The sequence below is a fragment of the Rissa tridactyla genome, chromosome 18, assembly GCF_028500815.1.
Source record: "Rissa tridactyla isolate bRisTri1 chromosome 18, bRisTri1.patW.cur.20221130, whole genome shotgun sequence".
Taxonomy (NCBI): Eukaryota; Metazoa; Chordata; class Aves; order Charadriiformes; family Laridae; genus Rissa; species Rissa tridactyla.
Genome location: NC_071483.1, coordinates 2,210,873 through 2,228,698, shown reverse-complemented (window position 1 = coordinate 2,228,698; position 17,826 = coordinate 2,210,873). Strand labels below are relative to the sequence as shown.

Sequence of the window (17,826 nt, the reverse complement as noted above, 5' to 3'; positions counted from 1 at the left end):
GCCTCTGGGCGCAGGAGGGTCCGTGCTGCGGTGCCAGGGAGGGTGCGGGTCTGTCCCTACCTGTCACCTCCAGTGCTACCTGTGGGTTGCAACCAGCGCTGCCCGGGGGGTCTGGCGGTGCTGGCGGGCTGCTGCCCAGTGCCACCAGTCCCCGTCCCACGCGCTGCAATCCGGGAAAAGCCCCGCAGCTGCTTCCCCTTTCCACCTTCCCACTCGTCGGGTGGCCTCAGGCAGGGGGGGGCTCTTGCGCCACGGGCTGGGCGCCCACTGCCCCACCACTCACCCCGAAACGTGCCTCATCCGGGCTGTGAGCACCCACCCTCCCTCCAAACCGTGCTCCCCATTTTGGCCCACGCCGTGGCCCCCTGTCACCCCTCTGCACTGCCACAGCCTCATCCCGTGGGACCCTCCGTCACCCAGCCAGCGCTCTCATGCCCAGACAGCCCCCACCCACCGTGTTCTCCTGCCCCAGTCCCTCCAAAGCCCCTCCACCGCGCTGGCTGGGACTCCGGCACCCTGCCTCTTGTCCCCCTGTCCCATCCCCGGGGTGGGATCTGTGGGTTTGCGAGAGTGACTCAGAGCCGAAGGGGAACCGAGAGCACGTTCATGGGGGCACATCTGCTCCATCCCTGATCTCAGGGGGAGGCTTGGAGCCTCCTTGGGGAAAAACCCTTTCCCTGCAGAGCACGGGAGAGCTGAGCCCGGGGCAGGGTGCGCTGGGGTGGGATGCTCAGTCCCTCTGCGCACCGGGACACGGGGTCCCACCATGTCAGGGCGCAGTGGTGGGTGGGGGCGGGAAGGGAACCGCTTGTTTGTGTCCAGCTGGGTGTTTGCAGCTCTGCCTGCCCTCCGGTTCCCACGGAGATGCCCACGTCGCCATGGCTACCCGCGGATATTCCTGCTCTGGCTGGTAAACAGCCTGCAAGCTGCGCGCTTCCGTCCCAAAATACTGGGGGTTGCTACACCTCAGGGAAATGGTGCAAGGGCAGCTCCCCCACCCCGGCCCACCGGCTGTGGGAATCGGCTCCGTGCCCCAGCCCGGGGAGCTGTGCCCCCACACAGCCCTGGTGACCAGTCCGGCCTGCTCCAGGCCCTGGGCAGGGAAGGTTTGGGGGAAAAAACCTTTGCCCGGACTGTTGGGGCTGCGAGGTGGCTAGCTGCAGCCCTGGGCCATCTCCCTCTGGCCGGCAGCCGGGCTCTGCGGGAAGCAATGCTGGGAGCTTGTGTCCCCTGGGATGCTCCCCTGTGGCCACCCTGCCTCCTGGGGGATGTCGGCGGGGTGGGGGGGCTGCTCTGGCCCCACGGTTGTTTGCAGCATTGGGTTGCGTGAGCACTGATTAACGCGCCGCCGGAGGTGAAACGCGTGCTACAAATCCCGTAGTAAACAGCCGTTTGCACAACAGCCGCCCCCGTTGCGAAGGCTACGAGTGCGGCGCGGGTTGGGCAATCCCCTGTTTACCCCCATGCTCCAGTCCCGTCCCACGGGACACGGGGTTCCCCAGCCGGGGCTGCGGTGCCAGCCTGGCACGGGTGGGCAGAGCTGCCCGCGTCCCGGCAGGGAGCCCCCCGGGGCAGGGCCCTGGGCAAGGGGCTGCTGGAAAAACCTGGGTTAATGGTTGGCACGGGGAGGTACCAGTGGGAAGGTCGAGTCTTGGGTTGCCCTTGGGGAGACTCATGGTCCCCTCACGCTGGGCCAAGCTGGACTATGTGGTGTGAACATGGACAACTTGGGTCAGACGGGGCTTCGCAGGGCAGCTCTCTCCCTGGGCCAGGCTTTGGGAGACAGCCCAGCCAGGAGCAGCGGTGCTGTCGCCGGGCACCGGGCAGGAGGCTGGCGAGCGTATCCTGGGAGAGGAATGAAGCTCAGAGGGACGAGGATGGGGGGATGAGCCCAGTCCCCCCATGGAGAGTGCCCGGCGAGGACCCCGGCGCAGGCTGGGGGATGTGAGCTGTGCCCAGGCGGCATCACGCTGCACTGGCAGCCATGGCTGGGTCCCACATGCCCCAGCCGTGTCCCCCTGCCCTGTCCCCCTGCCCAGCCCCGTGGTCCCAGGGCAGTCGCAGCAAGGAGCCGCCCGTGCCACGTCCTGGCTGCGCCACGTCCCGGCTGCTGGAGCAGGCAGGGTGGGAGGCCGGGCGCTGCTCCCGCCGCTGGATGCGTGCGTGCCGCTGGGCTTTCCTTCCTGCGGCGAGCGAGGCGGTCGCAGCCTTCAGGGAAGTGTTTTGCAATCACCTTCTTCAGAGAGTCACAGCAATTAACGGCACTGGTTTTGAGGAACTAACGGTGAAAGCAGCATGTTAGCAAACGGGCTGAGCACGGCGAGCCGCCGGCAGCCGGAGGCTGGCACTCGGAGCGGATGGTGAGCAGCGGCCGGACACACCGGGCGCCGAGGAGAGGTAGAGATGGAGGCGAGGTAGGGATGGTGCTGGGGTAGGAATGGGTTGCACGGTGCTTGGGTCCGGCTGAGCCCCTCATCTGTGGCTGTGCCCTGTCTCCTGCCTGGGACAGCCGCACATGCCCGGTGCTTGGAGGTGGCTGCTCCCCCATTTCCCACACTTGGGTCCCTCATCTGCCTCCGCAGGTCAGCTCGGGGGGGAGAGGAGCTGTGGGCACCCAGAGCCGGGCGCAGTGTAGGCAGCCCCTCCTGGGGCAAGTGCCCGGCAGTGACGAGGACGCAGCTGGGACCAGCCCAGGGCAGAGGATGAGCCGGTGGCGGGGCAGGGCAGAGGCAGACACCGCTCCCGGGGCCATGCCCACCAGCAGGCGGGGGGGGCAGCGGGAGGGGGCAGCAGAAGGGGGGGCACAGGCAGGACCCCACATCTCTGGCCAGCCCCGCTGTGCTGCCGTCATTCATTCGTTGCCTTCTTTCAGCTGATCAGCTCTGACACCCCAAGCCCCAGCACGAGCCCTCCCTGAAACCGCAAATCCCTGCCCGGCAGAGGCTGAAGGCACCTGAGATAAAATCAGCCTGCGGCCAGCCATGGGGCAATGCGCCCCAGGATGGGCGTGCGTGGGGCCGAGCGCCGGCGGCAGGCTGTGCCCGAGGGGCCCCCGCCGCGGCCCCTCACCGCTGCGCTTTTCCACACCGGTGCCTGCAGCAGCGTGGGCTGCCGAGCCTGGAGGCGGAGGTGTCAGCGCCGCAGAAGGGCTGCAGGGGAGAGGCTGCCTCTGATGGCAAAAGGACATTTTGCTCCAGGAAGCATTGGTGACAGTGGCAGCACGGCTCTTCCAGCCCGCCTCGTCCCCAGCCCCTTCCTGACCCGCCGGGACGAGCTGCTCTCTCCATTCCAGGTGATGCCAAAGCCACGGAGGAGACCATGGCCAGGCGCAGTGCCAGGACACCCTTCCTGCTGCGGCTCTCCCTGTTCCTGCTCCTCCACCCGGGCGGTGAGTGGGGTCCATCCCGCCCCGCAGCCATGTGCCCCGCACTGTCCCTGTGCACCCAGCGCCCGTCCCTCCTGCCCGGACCGGCCGTGGCCACAGCACGCCGGGGCTGCTGTGGGCGGGTGGGAGCGGCGGCGGCGGCATGGCTGGCACTGGCAGGATGGGGCCTGGCGTGTGCCAGCAGGCTTGCCCAACGCCCGCTCTTCCTCTCCGGCAGCTGGGGGGCCCGTCTCAGGGAAGAGACACTCATCCCTCCGTCCTGCCTGGGTGCTAACGCACTGAGATGGCTTTGTCATAGCCATGCCCTGGATGTGACGCATTTTTCCTGCCTGCAGGGACCCTGGGCTGTGCCTCGGTAGCCGTGGGCTCACCCATTGTGCCCCTGGGCTCGGCCGTCACGGCATCCTGCACCATCCAGAGCGAGCTCTGCCGTGGCTTGGAGCAGGGGAAGGTCCAAATCACCTGGATGCTGGACAATGAGCCCATGGCTGGGAGCCAGCGCCGGGGCCCGGGTGGCACCGAGGTGTCCAACCTCACCCTGCCCCAGTTCAACCGCACGCAGGCCAAGCTGTGGTGCTGGGTGGAGTGGAACGGGACCAAGCAGCGCGTTGGCATGGCCGAGATCAGGGCGGGCTGTAAGTCTGCTGCTGCTGTGGGTCACCCGTGTGCGCACGCGTGCACCGCACCGAGGTGCAGCCTGGCACCGGGGTTTGCACGTCTCCTCCTCGAGACGCGTGTCTGCCCCGGGCAAGCTGCGCAAAGCCGCTGGGACAGGAGCAGCGGCCGGGGCTGATGGCTGATGGCGGCTGTTGCGGGGCTGTGCCCAGCCACGTCCCGGCACACCGGTGGCCTGCGGGCAGGCTGCGGGGCCGGGCAGGTTTGGGGAGCAGTGGCGTGGCAGCGGGGCTCTGCGCTGCTGGGCACAGAGCGGGCTGCGGCTCCTGCGCAGCCAGGACGGGTGCTTCGCTCAGGCTCTTCCCCACCGCTCTCTCCCAGACCCGCCTGCGAAGCCCTTCAACCTCAGCTGCGTCCTGACCCTCAGCGACTACGGGCTGACGTGCCAGTGGCAGCAGGGAGCCGACAGCCACCTCCCCACCAGCGTCGCGCTGAAGTGTGCCGGGTAAGCCTCGGGGGGTGACACGGTCCCCGGTGACTGGCCCCCGGGCCACCTCTCCTGGCCTTGACCCCCTGCCAAACTACATGGCAAGCCTCGTCCTCTGCCGGAGGGACCCCCGAGCCCACTCCTCTCGCTGCCACAGGAGCAGAGCCCAGGCGGTGACAGGCTGCACCCCGCAAGGTGACCGCAGCCACTGCACCGTGCCGCGGCGGCTGCTCCAGCTCTACCGGCAAATGGAGATCTGGGTGTCCGCCACCAACGCGCTGGGCACGGCCGAGTCGGAGCATCTCTACATCGACCCCATGGACGTCGGTGAGTGACGGCCAGAGCCACCCGCCTTGTGCAGAGGTCAGGGGCCAGGGAAGCTCATCAGCAGTGAGAGAGGGGCATTAGAGTGCCATTAAAGCACATCGGGCTTTTAGGTCATATTTTACGGGCGGGTTCCCGTGATAAATGGCTTGCTGGGATGAATAGGTGCCAAAACAGCATTACAGACTGAGCAGCATGTGCTAGCGGGTTATGAGCTGTCAGTTGACCTGCTGCACTCTACAACTCTCTCCAGCAATTGATTACCCATTTATTCAGAAGGTCTATTAATAATACATCCAGCTCCTATAAACTATTTATAAAAGGAACCTTTCCCAGATGATGTGACTCGTCCTCCCCGCTCTGGACCTGTGGAAGGGCTGCCCATGAACAGCTGAGCCCTCCCACAGCCGCGCTGGGCTCTTGACCCTGGGCAGACCCAGATGTGCAGCTTTCCTGGTCGTGTACCAGACTCCGGGTCCGCGTCCCGCGGGATCTGTTTTTCCTGCGTAGGCGTTAACCCTGCCTGGAGCCCAGGCTGCAGAGCAGTGCTGGAGCCGTGCTCCTGAGCATCGCTCTGTGTCCCGCGCAGGGGCGCACACTGGCTCCCATCCCTTGCCACAAGCTGTTCTCCTCAATGTTTCAGGGCGGTTTCTCCCCATCCCTTGCCCCTCACCTCAGGTAGCCCAGCACCTTGGCCACGGCTCGTGGCTTTAACAGCTGCATGTGAGGCCATGGCCCAATGCACCACCCGCCGTGGCACCTTTCCAGCTCTCTCCCCTGCTCTTTTTCCAGCCAAGCTGGACCCCCCGGCCCTGCAGAGTATCCAGTCCATCCCATTCCAGACTGACTGCATTGCCCTGGCCTGGGAGGTGGCGCGGAGCAATGCGTACATGGAGCTGCAGTGCGAGCTGCGCTACCGGGCGGCCGAGGACCCTGCGTGGGCTCTGGTGAGTGCTGCTGGGGCAGTGGGACCGGGGAGGGTGAGCAGCAGCTGGGACCCTCCCCCTGCTCCGAGCTCTGCCAGGTTTCCTGCCTGCCTTCTGCACCCCGAGCACTTCCAGGCACAGGTCGGAGTCCCCAGTTCCCTCTCAGGCTTGGGCACCAGAGGAGGGATGCAGCACCAGCATCTTTCCCACCGTGCCATCGCAGCGGCCTCTTGCCCACAAACAGCCCATCCCGCTCGGGCTGTGTACTGAGACCGCCATGTCTCATCACACCTGTGTGACCCCCCCTTGCCCAGAGCTGCCCTGTGCAGGGGAGGAGGAGTTTGCCCCAATCCTTGCTGCTCTGCTCACGCTGGCCCAGACCCGTGCCCAGGTGGGACAGGGCTGCCCTCATGCAGGGCAGGGCTGTGGGGCCGGACCCTGCAATGCGTCCTGAGCCCGTCTGGAGCAGGACCCGCCGTGTCCCTCCTTGGAGAGGAAAGATGGCAACGGGAACGGCAGGGTGCCTGCGTGGGAGGGGGACGGCAAAGTGCCCCCTCGCATGCCCTGTGCAGCACCCACACCGGGGCTGGCCCCTGCTGGTCCTCCCTCTGGTGCCACCAGGTCACCGGCATCGTCGGCCAGGCCGGCACCACACAGCACTGCGGCTTCCTCTTCGGCACGCAGTACCACTTCCAGATGCGGTGCCGGCGGAGCTCGGCACGGGGCTACTGGAGCGAGTGGAGCCCAGGCAGGAACTACACCACCCATGAGAAAGGTGGGTGCGGAAGCACCGGGGGGTCCCCTCTGCACGGCCGGGTGGCACAGCAGCGGTGGCATGGCCACGCTCTCCCCCTTCTCCGGTTGCAGCCCCCACGGGGAAGCTGGACGCGTGGTGGAGCACTCGGCTGGCGGGGGCAGGCGGGCGGCTGGAGGTGCAGCTGCGCTGGAAGGTGAGTGCGGGCGGGCGGTGGGGGCTTGGGGGCTGCCGGGGGATCGCCCTGGGGATGGAGCATCCCCGTGGGGACCGAGCATCCCCGCACACCCTGCCTGCGCCCAGGCCCCACGGCAGCGGGAGGCAAATGGGAGAGTGCTGGGGTACCGCATCACCCTGAGCCCCCGGAGGAGGGGCAGGGACCCCCCTACCGTCTGCAACACCACCCACACCCAGTGCAACTTCTCCGTGCCGGCGGGGACCAGGAGGGTCTATCTCTCAGTCTACAATGCCGCCGGCGAGTCGGCAGTGACCGAGGTCGTCCTCCTGGAGAGGAAAGGTGAGGGCAGTGCAAACCTCCCGCGCCTGAAACCTCCGCGCACCCCCCTGGGGCTCTGCCACTCCCCCGGCAGCTCCACGAGGTCTCAAACTGGGTGCTGCTCCCTCGCCCCACTGTGGGGGAGGCACCTCCCTGGGTGCGCAGCCGGGGGGGGGCCCGCACAGGCTGCCTGTGGGGCACAGAGCCAGGGCGAGGAGCAGGGCAGGCTCCAGGCAGCGGCCGGGGGGCTGAGGGGGGTGATGCAGCAGGGATGCTCCCCTCTCCCATCATCCCGGCTGGTTGTCCCCATGCAGGTCAGCCCCTGGCCAGGCTCTGGGCTGTGCCCGGGGGCGAGCGCAGCCTCTGGGTGTGCTGGGAGAGCCCGCCGGCCCCGGTGGCCGCCTATATCCTGGAGTGGCAGCGGGTGTCCTCGGAGCCCGGGCGCTGCAGTGCCTGCTGGCAGATGGAGCGTGACGGGGCGGCCACCACAGCCCTCATCCGGGGTAAGCCGGGGCTGCCGGGGGTCCCTGCCCTCGTGGTCGGCTGTGCAGGGGGGGCTGTACCAGGGGATGGGCACCCCTCTTGCGCCCGCATCCATGGCTCACAGCCTGGCTGCCCCAGGACCAACCCCTGCCCCGAGCCTGCTCCATACCCTCCCCGCTCGCTCTGGGTACAGCATGGGGCAAGTGGCTGGTGCCATGGGGCAGGCATAGGGCAGCCAGGGGGTCTCGGCAGCCAGAGCCCCGAGCCCCTGGCCCCGCCTCTGCTCTCTGTTGCAGATGGCATCGAGCCTTTCCAGCAGTACAACATCTCGGTGTACCCCCTCTACAAGGACGCCATAGGGCTGCCCGTCCACACCGCAGCCTACTCCAAGCAGAAGGGTACGTGTGCTCCTGGGGGCTCACCCCACACCACCAAACCTCTGCCTTTCACAAAGGAGAGCCAGCCTTCCCGCCACGTACCCCTCCTTCCGGGGCTGTGCAGAAGAGCTCAGCCCACTGGGCTGGATCTTGGCTGGTCTCCAAAGGTGCTCTCAGGTGGACCGAGCCCCACAGGGACACAGCGTGGGGCAGGGCCTGACACTCACACCTCAGGAGTGGGACTCGCCACTCAGCGCATCCCCCCGCTGGTCCCCCACCCCGAGGCAGCGGTTCTGCACAGCGCCCGGTCGCTTGTCCTGTTTCAGCACCATCCTACGCCCCGAAGCTCCACCTGAAGAGCATCAGCAAGTCTGGCGCCGAGCTGTGCTGGGACCCAGTGCCGGTTGAGGTGCAGAATGGCTTTATTACCAGCTACACCATCTTTTGGGCCAACAGCACCGCAGAAGTGTCCAGTGAGTCCTGCCTGCGTCACCGCCGGCCCTGCCGTCCACCCCACTGCCGTGTGTTGGGTGGGAACGACAGCAGACACCGTGCCCTCCTCAGAGAGGGTCAGGAGGGGTGTGTGGGTCCCATAAGGGACCCCCTGCCAGCAGAGACCCAAGGGGCTGTGCAGGTGAGGGGCACCCACAGAGCAGCCCCCACCATGCCAACAGCCCCTGTGTTTCCCAGGTGCCACTGTGAATCCCTCCCTCAGCTCTTTTGTCATTCGGGAGCTGAAGCCATCGACCCTGTACAAAGTGCACATCATGGCATCCACGGCAGCCGGCAGCACCAATGGCACCAGCCTGACCCTGGTGACCATGGTGCTAGGTGAGGGGCGTACGGACGGGAAGGGACCCGCCAGACCCTGGGTCCTGCCTCGCGGCACAGTGCTGCCAGAGGTGTCCCACCGTGCTCCGCCTGTGACGCTCTTCCCTGCCCTCTTTCCAGATGACATTGAAATCCAGTTTCTCTTCCTGACCCTCGCGCTAATCTTTGTCCTGCTCATACTTTTGCTCATCTGCTTCCAGAAGAACGGGCGGTGAGTACCGAGAGCCACCACAGGCTGGACCAGCCCTGCACCAGGCTGGGCTGCCTGCGGAATCCCTGTCCCCGGCAGCTGTGGTGGCCCTGGCCACAGCCCAGCTGCCAGAGGGATGGGGTGGCTGTGGGGAACAGCAGCATCCTGCTGTGAGCATCATGGGAGCAAGACCAGCCCCCAGGGCCACCAGTTTCAGGCGTCGTCACTGAGTCTCCTTGTCCTGTGGCTGCCAGGGTGAAGCAGCAGTTCTGGCCCAACGTCCCTGACCCCGCCAACAGCAGCCTGGGCAAGTGGGTGCCGGTAGAGCTGCAGCAGGTGAGATCTGGACGGCTGCTCCCCCCGGCTGCTGCTCCCCACCTGGGCACAAGGCCACGCTGAGAAGGGGAACGGGAGCACGGGAAGCATCCCTCACGTGCTGCCCGATGCGGGGAAGAAGAGGGGACGCACCCTGCGGACAGGCCGTGACCCACAGCCGTTTTTCCAGGAACATCTGCAGGTCCCCGGCACGAGGGAGCCCGGCCTGGCCACCATTTCTACCGTCACAGTGCTGGAAAGGGCCACCTGGGGCAAGGAGCCCACCGCCGAGCCTGCCAGCCCCTTTCCCGCCATGCCCCAACCCTACGTGCAGCAGGAGGGACTGGGCAGGCCGGGCCGTGGCTGGGCGGCAGCGGAGCCGCACCGGGGCCCCGGCGGGAGCGGGGAGACCGTCCAGTATGCGCGGGTGGTGGGCGACGGGTACAAGGGCCAGCAGCACGCCCCGCCGCGCCTCTACCTGCGCTCCAGCTCCAGCCAGCCCCTGCTCCCCGAGCCCAGCCCCAGCCCCAAGCCCTACCAGAACCTCTGGTTCCACCGGGCCACCCCTCACGGCTGCCCGGGGGACGGGGGCTGCCCCGAGGAGCTGCTCGCCACCTTCCCCCTGCTGCAGGGCCTCCGCATCAGCGGGGCCGAGGAGCTCCAGGACTGCCGGACGTTTTAGTGCCGGGGGCCGGTCAGCGCCCGCGGACCCAGCCTCGGGCCTCCCCCGCGGCCTGCAGGCGGCCCGGGCCGAGCCTAGGCCTTGGGGCCCGGCTCCCTCCGCCCGTGCTATGTGCGTTCCCTCCCGCCCTTCCTCTCCTCTCCAGCAATAAACGGGGACGCGCTGAGAAGGGCCCGGGACGCCTCTGCAGTAGGACGAGCCCCGAGCGGCCGGTGGGTCCCGGACCCTCCGCCGGGGCTCGGGCTGGCGGCGCCCATCGACGTGCTCGGCGCTCGACTCCTCCTCCCTCGCTCCGTGCTCGGCCGCCGCGCCTGGGCAAGATGGCGGCGCCCACGGCGGCGGGGCCGTGAGCGGCGGGCGATGTTGGCGTTGCGGACGGTGCTCGGCCGCTGCCTGGCGGGGCCGGCCCGCGGCGGGGCCGCCGTCCTGGGGGGCGCCCACGGCAGCGGCGGGGCCGGTGAGGCGCGGAGGGAGCTCCGGCCGTACTAGAGAGGCCGCTGTGAGGGAGGGTGGAAGAGGAAGCGGGGTCCGGCGGAGGAAGAGAAGGCCAGGGCGGGGGGGACGGGGGGGAAGGGGCAGTCGGGAGGGTGGGGGTGGCCTGGGGCGCGGGGAGAAGGAGCCTGCGGTGGACCTGAGAGGGGACGGGGGACTGGATGACCCTCGCGGGGCGTGGGGGGCTGCCGGGGAGGCAGGACGCGGGCAGGGCCCCGGGGTGCCCCTCAGGGCCCCGGGGGAGGACGGGGATGGCGGGGCTGAGTCCCCAGGCTGGCGCTGGGGCAGCCAGGCTGGCTGGAGCACGGGCCAGGGCGAGGACTGGGGTGGGGGCTGCCGCCACGTCCGATGGGGATCTGCTGGGGCAGCTTGGGAGGCTCCAAGGCCAGAGACCTCAAAGGTGCTGTGAGCTGGGCCGACGCACGGGCTGCGGCCCCGTCATGGCTTCCACACACGCTGTTTCTGCACCGCAAGCACGGCAGGGCGTGCAGAGCCCCGTGCTCACTGCCTGTGCTGGCAGCCCGCGCACAGCTCTGGTGCCTTACAGATCTAGAGCTGAGCTCGCGTGCTTCTCAGGGAGTTATGTGGACTGGCAAAGTCTGTACTTGAAAACATGTTTGAGGCACACGTAAATACTCTGAAGCAAGTATTGGTTCCAGTAGCAGGGGCCTTGAAAGAGCAGTTGGAAGAGTTTGTTCTTGAAAGGTCAAAGAACAGCTCAATTCAGGCTGCTTATGAATGTTCTCATCTGCACCAAGCTGTGGTGGTCAAAGGTTGTCTCTAGGTCTCAGTGCCTCTGCCACTGGGGTAGTCCAGAGCAGCCCATATAACTCACACGTGAAATTACTTAAATTAGTTTGTCAGTTTAAGCCCTTCAGATGAACACAGTTCAGCTGGGGAGCCCTCGCACTCTCTGTTCAGTGTCTGTAATCTCTTCCCACTGCTCTGTTCTTCTCACCATTTGGGTTCAGGTCACCCTGAAGCGGCACCGCTTCGCCCATTTGTTTTAGCACTTGTGTGAGAACCACACTGAACTGATCCACACTCCTTTGGGACAAAAGACCTGGCTGGCCACTTAGACTTGAAGTCTAAGTACTCTGACCAGTTTTCTAGTACAGACTGGGCAATATTTGATGTGTACATAGGTAAAACAGTGCACACAAGTCTGATAAATCTTTGTTTTCTCCCATCAAGTTTGCAGTCCCTTTATTCAGACAGCCAGATGGTACGCCAGACCTGTGAGAAGAAAGAGGAAAGGTATGTCAGGATTAATGGGATCACATGGCAAAATGTTTTACTGCTGATATTATCAGTGTTGTACCCTAATGCCGCAGCAAGAGAAGGTATTTGGTATTCCTCAGGGATTTTCAAGGCTTTGCTAGACAAAGAAAGGGTGACAGTCCCACTTTAAGGGGGAAATTGGACTAGAAGCTTCATAAGGTCCCTTTGTAAACCTTTTTGTGGTTCTGTGCGTCTAGAAATAATTCTTTGCAAGCTCAAAAGTTACTCAGAAAATTCAGCGTCTCGCGGATGTGTGGGAAATTAGCAGTTGTCATTAGCAAGAGATCACTGATCTCAGTGGACCATACACCATGTTGTAAATCCAGACCACTGAAGGCAAGAGACTGGACGCAATTTTATTGAGTCAATTCCTGCCACTTCAGCGTGATCTCTTTAAGTTCTTCCTTCTTGTTTGGAGCATACAGTCTGTTTTCTTTGCAGCTTGTTTCCTCTGATCTAGTTTGCAAGCACGTTCAGAGCTCTGACTTCGTACTGCTCTTCCTCAAATGTTAATCTTCTCTTTGTAGACATCCCCAGCCATTTGGATGATCTTCCTCCCACAATGCTGAAGAAAGATTATGCCAATGTCCCAATAATAAATAGGTATGATACAGGGAAAGGGAATGACTCTTCTCTTTGGAAATTTGCATCTTAGATGCACACAACCACGATATGTGAAAGCTGTCACCTGCTCAGTAGTTATTAATGTTCTGTGGTCACAGGTATGCAATTTAGCACAAAAAATTGCAAAGTCCTATTGAAAGTGAAATTTGCAAAAGCAGCCACTGATTACAGATATGTAAAGTTTTTGTTTAATGAATGTAAGATTAAGATTTAAGGGCTGGTGCTCACGTCTTCTGTGGACTTCGTAGTCCACAGAAAAAAGAAATAATCTTGAAATACTAGAAATAACCTTCTTAGAAACAATCTGTGCCTGTCTTGAACTCAGGTGCTAGAGAATGTGTAGTTAAACAACTCAAAATGAACGTCTGCCTCTGAAATTTGGACCTGGAGCTGAACATTTTTACGCTCTGATTCCAGAACTGCTCATGTGTGGTGCATGGAGAGCCCCCAGTGGTGTATCTGAGACTTTCACTGATCTTTGAAGGAGTCAGTCTTAAAATTAATTCTTTTGTCCTTGCACACTTATTTGGGGGTTAATCTTCATCACCCAGTTTGCATGTAATTGTTTCTGAATCCATAAGATTTCATCATCATTTGAAATAACACTGTGTTTCCCATAGCAGCAAAACAACTCGATGCTTCTGTAATCTCAGCCAAGATTTTTCTTGGGAATGCAAGAAATGGTTTCTGGCTGACAGGTTTGGGAGGGGAGGAGAGTTGCTGTAAATTTGTAGAATAAAAGTTGAGAAAAGTTAATATGTTCTGAAAACTGAACCTCATTTCTGTTGTTAAACATACTTTGTTCCTATCTTATGAAGTAATCTGCGATCTCCTTGCAGTGTTGACGATGTAGTGAGAAGACTGTTGTCACTGGAAATGGCAAGCCAGGTTAGTTTCATTCTACTTGCATAAAAAATGAGACGATTTAGCAAGCACATTTGTGTAAGACATGTCTATATTGTTAAATACCCTTCACTTTATTTTTAAGTGTTGCTCGATAACTGCAAATCTGGGGCTATTAAATACATGAGAGTGATAAGTCTTGTATGCTCTTAAAATTTATCATGCAGTCTTCTTTATGGTAATAATTGCATACTAAAATGAGAGAAGAAAATATTAGGCAATTGCAGGGGAGATGAGCTGTGTTATGTTACTGATGATGCTTGGCCTGTGTTCCAGAAAATAGTACACTGGACAGCAGATGTTCTTCAGATTACTTTTACTTTTTCTATGCCCAGAAAATGAAGTAAGCAAATCGTCAGGTAGCGGAAAGATCTTGCATTTTCTTGCGGCTTACCAGTTAAGCTTAAAAAGATGTGAAAAGTAAAGGCTGCTGCAATGTGAGATCAGCTTCAGTTCTCTCTTTCATTCAGGGGAGCAGCGGGGCCTCTTCAACACCCTTCTCTGCCATCTTGGGAAGAAGGGTGTGCCACCACCCTATGGGTTGAACAATGACGGTGCCATTGTGAGATCTTTTTGTGCTGCTTTGCTGCGCTGCAGTACTTTGAGCACTGTCCTGCAAGCAGCATGTCCTTTTTTGCAGCACTTTTTACACATTTTGTGATGGACACTGAGTAGAGCTATTAATTACAAAGCCTTTATCTGAGAAGAGAGCTGAGGTGTCTCAGACCTTTAGTATTCCTGAGAAAGTCACAAGCTCTTTTCTGTTATCCACAGAAGGAGAAGATGAAAATAAAGACACAGCAGCTGGTGGAGAAGGTCAGGAGGTCTCCCAGTGACAATGGCTCCTTTGAGGTGCAAGGTGAGTTAAAAAGTAGAAGGACATTGTTGGCAGGTGATAGATCTCTGCTTTTATTCGGCTGTTGCCACCCCAGCACTTCAAGTTCCCTGTATCAGTCAGGACAGTCTCTTTCAGGAAGAGCACCTGAGAGGCAGGGAGTCTGCAGGAAGGCCTCTTTGGGGTTTGGGAACGTGTGACAGGCAGCGCATGCACTTACTGGCAGATGTCTGCCAGGGTGCTTTCCAAATTCCTGCTCCAAAGGCAGCACATGCATTATTCTGCTTGAAGTGCTTATATGACACAAAGCATTGCATTGCATTCATTACCAAAATGAACTACTAGATTTCGCCATGGAACCCAAATTCCCCTCTGCGTCAGAGAGCTCTGGCTGAAGCATAGTGCAAGGATGAAGGTCACACTGCCATTGCCCAAGATGCGCTCCTTTATCATTAGTAAAGGCCTTCAGTTTCTCTGGATGCCCCCAGCACCTTTCTCCAAAGCCTGAAATCGCAAAGGGCTGGCTGCAGCTCTTAGAAAGAACCTCCTAATTTTGTCTGTTCCTCCAAAATTTAAACCAAGTGAAGTGAAATGAATGTAAAGTCACCAGTAATTAAGTGAGTGCAAGAGGCATTTTACAGATAAACTCATATGATCTGTTGTTACAATTTTAACCTCTAATTAAGCAGCTTCATAATAACCATAGTTCTGATTTGGGTTATGTAGGTTATATTTTGTGGTTTGTTTTGCACTTACTGGGAGGGCTGTGCGGCAATATTACTGTGGTGCAGTGGGTACCCATAAGAACAGCAGTCCTCCACTGGCAATTTGAAGGGAATGCAGATGACACCCTGGAAAGCTGCTGCTCTCACACGGCTCTCTATGTCTGTTCTTTATAGTTGCTCTGCTGACTGCCAAGATACGCGGTTACGAGGAGCATCTTCAGAGGCATCCCAAGGTAACTATCAGTAATGTGAGCCCACACGTCTGAGACAGCAGCTGGTCGGGTTGTTTTCTCAGTTTAGAACAAAAGGATTTTAATTCTGGGGATTATGGCTTTCCTAAGGTTTATAAACGAGTTATAACTGTTCCCTGGTGCCGGTCTGGGAAACTGCTGGCTCAGCCACAGCTGCGTTCTCACCAACTGAAATGTGGAGAGTGTTCTTTTTTGTTACTGGATTGGTGGAAATGGCCGAGCAGATACCTTTGAGCAGAGGTTAGCTAAATTTATCCGTGCTGCAGATGTGACTTCACTGCTTAGTTTTCAAAGTAATTACTGTTATCTCTTCAGCAGCTGTATTCTCTTTGTTCTGCCTATGAAAATGTTTAGCAGACAGGACTGTGTTAATGTCGTAATGACCACTTTCCTATCTAAAGCTACCTGGCTTCAGAGCCCAAATTTGAAACACCACAAGTATGAGTTTATAAACAAGGTATATTAAAGACTCTTTATGCAGTGCAAAAGGTGGGAAATGGATTCATCAACTGCATTTGAAAAACATGTGTAATTATTTGTTAATTATAAAAGCTTGAAGGGTAAAACAGAATAGAATTCAGTTTTTCTAAGAAGCCAGAAGTTGTACTAAATGTTTCAGCAGAAGAGACATTTTGAAATTACTTGGACGAAGCCTGCTTTTTACACAAATCACTTGATAGCTTGTATAGGATAGGGAAATTTCTCCCATGGAGGATTTCCCTGAATGGCTCAAGCCATGCATATTCTCTTCCAAAGAACAACCCAAATGATCAGATAGAGCCAAGTCACATTTTATTTTCACATTTAATTTCTGGAAAACCAAAGGTAAATGCTTCTGTGTTATTTCTGGAAGAATACATTTCAGGGGAAGCAGAGTTTTTACCCTGTAGACCTTCCCTACAGCCTTTGCCTCCAAGCCATTGCAGCTTTTGCCGCTGCCTGAAACAGCATACAAGTTGAAAACAGCCCTCAGCGCTGGGGGAGGAAGGTGCAGACACAGAATGAAGAAAGCAATTCCCATAAAAAGTAAATTAAGTCTTCTCAGATCTCCTTGTAGTGACCTAATGTGCTTGCAGTATCTGCCAAGAAAAATTGTTCTAAGATGCTGTCCTTAACCTGATTGTTTCCTTTCAGCCATAATCTGGTCTATTCTAAGTAATTTATTGGAATGGAAGTATAATCTGTCTGCAATCTAGTGAACGTTAAGTCCTTTGCAGGATAAAAGTAACCGTCGTCGCATGCTGATGGATATAGATCGACGGAAGAAACTACTGGCATATCTTCGCCGTGTCCGCTATGATACCTTTGAAAACACCTGCAAGCAGCTGAATATCAAGTACACCCTGCCCCCTCCCTACTCCAGGAGGGTCACCAAGCGCTGGGTTGTGAAGAAGGCTTTCTGTCTCAAGGTATGCAGCAATCTGGGGAGAGCGCCACATAGCTGGAGTAGGAAAATATCTCTTTATATAAAAAACCTCTCTTTGTAGAAGGGCACAGTTAAGACAGTTAGAAAAGACAGATAGGTTAGTCCTTTTAATCTGTGCTTTGAATTTGAGGAGACTATAATGTCTGTAGAAAAATACATAAGCTCAGCAAAGAGCTCCATGAAAGACAGTTATGCAGTGGGAGTGACACTGTGCTTGAGAACTTCAGATTGCGCTACTAGTTTGCTCAGAAATGTATGATTCAAAACAGCTTCTTTTCAAAGCCTAGTATGGAAACTAATATGTGAGACAATTGAATTTGATAGTAGCTTTGGAACAGAAATGTGGGTACTCCCCACTGTCTACTTTTCATTTGCTCTAAATACATTGGTGTAACTGCTGTGTACAGTATCTCTGGGTATAACTGAGCAGAATCAAAAAGCTGGACACACCTTCAGTCTGTGAATACTAAATTTCAATCCAATTAAATTATAACCAAAAGACTGGGTAGCTAGAACAGAATACCCCCGAATGGTACCCTGAAAGTAGGGCTGGCTGGAGCTCCGGCGGAGGTGCAGGGGAAGGAGTTGCTCTTGCTGCACAGCATGCTGCCTGGCCTCTGGCGCAGGAGCTGGGGTCTGTGCTGCAGCAAGCAGCGGTGGCGGAGCAGCTCTGCTCAGCAGCAGGCAGCTTTGTCTCTCCCCTTCTCTCACCTCCTTTGTGCTCCTCCCGCAGGTTTTTCAGGAGGCGCGGAAGCTGAAAGCACCAGAGAGGCTAAAGCAGAGGAGAGAGTGGCAAGCAAGAGCAAGAGCTGCGAAGGAGAAAGAGGCGCAGCGCGAGGGGACGCCTGTCTAGCGGCACGGTGAGGCTGACACGGCTGGTCTCTAACAATAAATTATCACCTAAAGACACGTTGCCTCTTTGCTTCTGTGCATGTGTGGTCTTGCGCCATGGTGAGCACCCAGAAAGGTGCAATGAGTGGATTAGGCATTTTAGAAGTTTAATTTAAGGCTGGTGCGCTGGGCTGTGTTGTGAGGAGCTTGATCTGGGGGAGAGGAGTACCTGGGGGGGCTGCACCCCCTTGGGCAGGGATGTCTGCAAGTGAGAACACCCCGGGCAGTGTCCCTCCTGTCACCGCCTGGCCTGACAGCAGGATCGTGCTGTCAGACAGCACTGACCCAGCTGCTCATGAGGGATTTGGGCTGCCAGATGATGAATGAGGAGAATGAGGCAAAATGCTGCTTGTTTGGAAAGAAAGCAGCCCTGACAGCGGCTCAAAGCACCATTCCTTCTCACAGGAAAACGCAGGTGGATGGGGAGCTCTGCAGCTGCAGAAATGGAGTTAATAATCAAGTCTGTAATTTCCCAGTGGACTTACACCTTTATATTCATTCTCTGGCAATCATCCCTCCATCCCTCCCAGACT

At 58.6% G+C, this 17,826-nt stretch overlaps 2 protein-coding genes across 3 annotated transcripts; both read left to right on the top strand.

The window, feature by feature from the left end:
- The first annotated feature begins 2,207 nt into the window (after positions 1-2,207).
- On the top strand, positions 2,208-10,034 carry CSF3R (colony stimulating factor 3 receptor). Of its 2 annotated transcripts, none has more exons than XM_054223834.1 (16): positions 2,208-2,397; positions 3,293-3,388; positions 3,721-4,020; positions 4,382-4,505; positions 4,645-4,814; positions 5,604-5,758; positions 6,359-6,512; positions 6,605-6,687; positions 6,795-7,008; positions 7,302-7,490; positions 7,767-7,868; positions 8,174-8,320; positions 8,538-8,678; positions 8,799-8,889; positions 9,123-9,204; positions 9,374-10,034. In XM_054223834.1, the coding sequence occupies exons 1-16, from the start codon at positions 2,358-2,360 to the stop codon at positions 9,863-9,865; spliced, it is 2,580 nt and encodes an 859-aa protein (XP_054079809.1). In that variant the 5' UTR covers positions 2,208-2,357; the 3' UTR covers positions 9,866-10,034. The 2 variants fall into 2 exon arrangements, with proteins under 2 accessions (XP_054079809.1, XP_054079810.1); XM_054223835.1 differs by having other exon boundaries at positions 2,253-2,414.
- A 129-nt stretch (positions 10,035-10,163) lies between these two features.
- On the top strand, positions 10,164-17,311 carry MRPS15 (mitochondrial ribosomal protein S15). Its single transcript, XM_054223836.1, has 8 exons — positions 10,164-10,322; positions 11,552-11,614; positions 12,166-12,241; positions 13,102-13,150; positions 13,940-14,024; positions 14,900-14,958; positions 16,194-16,385; positions 17,136-17,311. The coding sequence occupies exons 1-8, from the start codon at positions 10,226-10,228 to the stop codon at positions 17,253-17,255; spliced, it is 741 nt and encodes a 246-aa protein (XP_054079811.1). The 5' UTR covers positions 10,164-10,225; the 3' UTR covers positions 17,256-17,311.
- The last annotated feature ends 515 nt before the right edge of the window (positions 17,312-17,826 follow it).